Genomic DNA, 5,706 nt, shown 5'->3' on the forward strand with positions numbered 1-5,706 from the left:
TTAATCCAGTTTTATCCTCAGGAGAACTTGGGCTCAGAAAGTGAGTAAAGCAGAATCCACATCTCATTAGTAGGTGACAGATGAACTGTGGTGTGACCTGACCCAGGAGCTCTTAATACCAGAACCTGCCAACTTCAGCACTAGGCGTCCTTAATGAATGACATCCAGGTCAGCAATGATGATGTAAGTAAATGATAATGACATAAAATCCTTCCCCAGTAAACTGCCAAGACCAATGTTGATCATCTGGTTGATGAATGAAGATTCACCATAGAGAATCATTGAATTGATAGGGTGAAATGGAAGTGTTTTACTTAAATTAAAAACATGAACTCTCTAGGGGCCGGGCAGTGGCGCTAAAGGTAAGGTGCGCCTGCCTTGCCTGCGCTAGCCTTGGACGGACCGCGGTTCGATCCCCCGGTGTCCCATATGGTCCCCCAAGCCAGGAGCAACTTCTGAGCGCATAGCCAGGAGTAACCCCTGAGTGTTACCGGGTGTGGCCCAAAAACCAAAAAAAAAAAAAAAAAACAAAAAAAAAAACATAAACTCTCCATTCACATATTAAAGCAGTATTTGAAAGCTCTTTTGAAAAAAAAAAAAAAGACATGGTTGTAGAAAAGGTTTAGAAGCCTGTACATTCCTAAGAGAGTAGACCATTGATTCCACAGAACCAAATTTCTGAGGGGTAGAAGATTTAGGCTCTCGACTGAACATCTAGACTGGACTTCTTGTCTCCCTCTCCTTTGTTATGTATTTGTTTTTATCATGGACTGAGTGTTTTCTTCCCTTACCTTAAGAATAGATTTCCATAAAAGGACTCGATGTCATATTTTCTGTAAATCCTTGGAACCTCTCATTTGTCTGGGATCAGTTAGTAATCCGTGTTTTTAATTATTCTCTTGTAGTTCAAGATTTTCCCAATGTAGTCGACCGCAGGCAACATTTTTCTTTTCTTTGAGATTTGGTAAATGTCAAACTGGAATTTCACATTTTACTAACTGCAGCTTTGAAAAACCATCTCTGTTAGGACTAATGATGTTTAATGATTTCCTGTAAACTATATATTATTGTCCTCTACTTTTTTTAAAATCATCTTTCAAAATATTTTTCCTCCTTGATCTAGTGCTTGGAATAAAGAAATTATATACTATTATAAAATCTAGCATTTATTCAAGTTGTCTTCTTTATCATGTTCCTAACCTAAGCATTAAGATGTATTATTTTATTTTATTAATATTTTTTGTTTGCAGACATATCCAGATGTGCTCAAGACTTAATCCTGGTTCTATGCTCAGGTATCATTTTTTGGTCAGCTCTGGGGACCCTCTTTGATGCCAATGATTAAACCACATCTTTGCATGTGGTTTAATAGATACTTTATGTACATATATATATATATGAATATAATAAAATAAATTTTCACGAATACCTTTATAAAAACATGTATGAGGAGCCGGAGAGACACCACAGCATTAGGGCATTTGCCTTCCATGAGGTAGACCCAGGATGGACCTGGGTTCGGTTCCTGCCATCCCATATGTTCCCTGAGCTTGCCAGGAGCGATTTCTGAGTGCAGAGTCAGAATTAACCCCTGAGCACTGCTGGCTGTGTCCCAAAAAGCACCCCCCAAAAAATGCATGAAGTATGGATACTTTGTATGTAATTTTACCCTAATTTTTTTTCATTTTTTAAATTTTTTCCCAAATGAAGTGAGTTTCAAAACTATTATTAAAGAAAGCATAGATTTTAAATGAATATATTCTTCAATTATTTTTAGAGGATGCACAAATTCATGGAACTAATCCATTAATAGAATAATCCAGTCTATCCAGACTAATTTGGGGGAAGAATGTTTATATTGTAGAAACTACCAATTCCATACCTCTTGAAACCTGGAAACTTTGGTCAATATGGAGTTTTTAATTTGGCCAACTTTCTACAGGCAACTGGTAAATTTTGTGTAAGCTTATAGCACTTGTGCACCATGGTTTTCTAGAAAACTTTCATATAATTTAAAGTGGTTTCAACTTTATTGGGGAATTATTTCCTAATAGAATTTTTCCTACTGATAAACGATTTAACTACTCTATAACTTTTTAACAGGAGATTGATCAGTAGGTAATTTGTGCCTATTAAAGCCCAATGCCTTTATACTCTGGCTTCTTTCTACATATAAGTCATCCATCCATTTTTTTAAGTTTTAAATACAAACAATTTCCCAACATTTATTGTCATCTGGTAATAACATAAATGAAAACAATATGAACAAATGTTTTAAATCTCTTTTCCCAAAACACTGCAGCGCCTTCTCATAATTTCTCACTTCAGCCATCATTTCTAATTCGAGACACTTTAGACACTTTATCTCCTTTTAGCATGATCCGACCCAGCTGTTTCCTTGACTTTGTCTTTGAGTGAATCTCTTCTGCATCATCTAATACGAGGTTCATATACTCATCAAAACCAATGATACAGCCCTCTATCCTCATGTTCACTTGTTCATAAAGCCACACCTGAATCTGAGATCTATTTTGCAAATATCTGAAGATGAGGTTGATCGGCTGCACCATCACCTTCTGCACCTTTTGGCCCTGACCGCAGTACGCCATGGTGAAAGCTCAACAAAGGCTGTACAGGACCGGACCCATCCATCCATTTTTGTAAAGATTTTAGAACTATCCATCTTTTGGGGTGGAAGGGGTAAGGCCAAAACCTTTCCTTTATTTCTTAGTCGATAGATTGTCATTCTGAGTACTCTTTTTTGTACATACATATAGAATGACTAATATAATATACTAAGTCACATAATATGCTAACTCTGGTCATTAATTATAATTTCTTTAAAGTAGAATAACACTGGGGGTTTTTGAGAATGAGGTCAATTACCTTCTGACATAGAAAGATCCTGGCTCAACAACTGAAACTTATCAAACTGTCAAGCTACCAAATTACTCCAACTCCTCCCAATAACTCCTCTAATTTTATAGTACTGTTGGTTCAGTATGATCATAGCAAATCTGAAAAGAAAGTTGCATAGAATACCACCAAGCTCAAAGAGATCCAACAATAACACAGAAGACTCGACTAGTATCAACCAGATCCTCAGATGATGCCTTTACTAACACAATTGTGAGCTACAGCAACGATCACAATTTGACTCTAAGTTTTGATAATTCCCTTTTCCTTTCTGTCATGATAAACAATATGACAAGCAAATGTGTTTGTGCCTGCAAACAGGCTGTAGTGGTAAGTGAGAAATTGGGTAAATTTGTTGAGAGAAGATCACATTAGTGGTGGGATTAGTGACACAATATTCAATGCCTGAAACAACTATTTGAACAACTTGCTAAGTCATGGTGTTATAATAATAAATTAATTAAAAATAAAGACAATATCACCTATTAAAAATAGAGTAAGAATTTAAGCACTCTATGAAAGGCATATGGTTACAGAGCCCTGAAAAAGTTTAAATTCCCAAAACCTTACAGTGATCATTTACTTTTTATAGTTTTTACTGATTTATTTAATTTTTAAAACTGCATTGTTTCTCTTTTTTTACATTTTCATATTTATTGCACTGTATAAGAATAAATGTCAAACTTTAGTGAGAAGTCAAGAGTTTGTAAAGCACAGTTCATGGCTCTGGAACACAGAGTACAAGGTTCTGAAGAAAGTTTGCATCAAAACAAAAAGAATTTAGAAAGAGATGAATATATGAGATTTCTTTCCAGAGCAGTTATAAAATGCAGCTTGAATTAGAAGAGTGAAACAGCCTCAAATTTCCTTCAATATAAACTTTGAGTTTTGCCCAAGGAAGGAGCTTTTAAATCATAGACTCACTCAGCTATTACCACAGAAAGCACCAACTCTATGGGCTCAAGAAAGAAGACAGAGGGAGGTTGGCCTCCTATCTGAGACCCTGCCTCAGGAAGACTTTTAAATGGCGGCAGAAAAGAGATCTTGTTGAAGAAATTAAAACCACATTCTCTTAAATCCAAGTACCTTTTTATAGAAATGGCCCTCTTTATCATCATATCCATAATGTGTTGGTTTAGTATTTGATTAAATGACTTAATCACAATAACAAGTGAAATTAGTGTCCACAAAATTGGACTAAAGATAGTTTGGTTCATAGGAAAGCATTGGGCAACCCAAGAGTAAATTAAAAAGTGATGGGTTAAATGAGCATCTGCTGTCCCCCAGTGGAGACATGGCTTGAATCCAAGTCAACAAGTTAGGGAAGGTGCTTAGCACTTGGCTTGCACAAAGCCAACCCCGGTTCCAGTTCCATCCCCAGTACTACACATGGTCTCCTGAGCACTGCTATGAATGATCCCTGAGCACAGAACCAAAGGTAAACCCTGAGCACCAATGGATGTGACTCCGAATCCCCATCCCCTCCAAAAAAAAAAAAAATTAGGGGTTCCCACTTTCTTTAGGAGCAGTAAGCACTGGATGGTGAGGGTTTTGGAGGAAAGAGGGAGTGGAGTGGAAAAAATTCTGAAAAGCAAAATGCAGCATAGAAACTACCAATTACAATAGGCAACAAAGAGACTTAACTCACAAGACACATGTTTACTTGCCATGAAAGATTTTTCTGGAAAGTTTGCAAGAGCAACTTTGTCTTTGAGCAAAGCAAGAAAGTTCAAAAGAAGTAGGACCTCATCTCTCTCTATTTCTCTCTTTCTGTCTCCCCCACCCTGCCTGTTGATTTCCCTTACTAAAGGAACCAATCTCCATATATTAATCTCAGCACCCTTAAAATTACATCTTCCAGGCCCTCCCAATCCAGATTCCAGATCCCAGACTCCACAGTCAACTGTTTCATTCTCACTTTGACAGCAGAAGCAGGACTCAACAATGAGGCATGAGGCTGACTGAGGTTTACGGCTTCGATTGAGACACCACAAGCTCTCCGGGCTCATAACTCTGACATTATGCAGCAGTATCTCCACCTGTCTACTGATTTACAGAGAACATACTTCAAGAAAACTCCCCTCAATACTTCTCTTATTCCACGTGTGTATGCTAGACTAGACTAGGTATCCCGATTTCAAGTTCTTATGCCACACATGTCAAAGCTAGAAGAGACTAATATCATGAAAGGAAGACTATAGGGGAGAGATGGAATACAGATACACCCTTGATAAAAAGAAATAATAAACCTGCTCATTGCTCCCAAAGAATAAAGCCTACATATTTCATAGAATTAGTTTTGACGGAATTCAGAGAGTTTAGGAAAAAGCAAGAACCAGAGCTTGCGTGATTTCTTCCAGCCATCTCAAAGCTTGCAATTTTTCTGCCATTGGTAACCTACCGTGGAGAATTCATTTCATGCCTGTCTACTCTGGTAAAACCTTGGAATGAATTGAATTGTTACAAAAAGGTGAAAATTAGGAATGCCAAGAGTCATTTGATGCAGCTAATTAAGAGTTGTCATCTCTGCAATTCTGCACGTGCTCCTGACTTTCTTTACCAGTAAACTTAAATTTTTGAAGTTGTCTCTGATTAAAAGAATTGTGAGAATCCCCTTTGCCTGTTGTCAAGGAGAAGGTCTTATCTCTTTTCACTGGACAATTAGAGAAAAAAACATTCACTTGCAACTGATTGGAGTTATTTTGATCAAACTAAACATCTGTAAGCTAGAATTCAGTTCAACTCTATGTTGAGAAGTTAAAAAAAAATGGATCTGCCACCTCCATGGCT

General features: G+C 37.1%; 1 protein-coding gene across 1 annotated transcript; it reads right to left on the reverse strand.

Annotated features, from left to right (window-relative positions):
* Positions 1–2,188: 2,188 nt before the first annotated feature.
* LOC126032318 (small nuclear ribonucleoprotein E-like) lies at positions 2,189–2,631 on the reverse strand. The gene has a single exon (XM_049789975.1). The coding sequence runs from the start codon at positions 2,607–2,609 to the stop codon at positions 2,325–2,327; it is 285 nt and encodes a 94-aa protein (XP_049645932.1). The 5' UTR covers positions 2,610–2,631; the 3' UTR covers positions 2,189–2,324.
* Between the last annotated feature and the right edge of the window lie 3,075 nt (positions 2,632–5,706).

The sequence above is a fragment of the Suncus etruscus genome, chromosome 16, assembly GCF_024139225.1.
Source record: "Suncus etruscus isolate mSunEtr1 chromosome 16, mSunEtr1.pri.cur, whole genome shotgun sequence".
Classification (NCBI taxonomy): Eukaryota; Metazoa; Chordata; class Mammalia; order Eulipotyphla; family Soricidae; genus Suncus; species Suncus etruscus.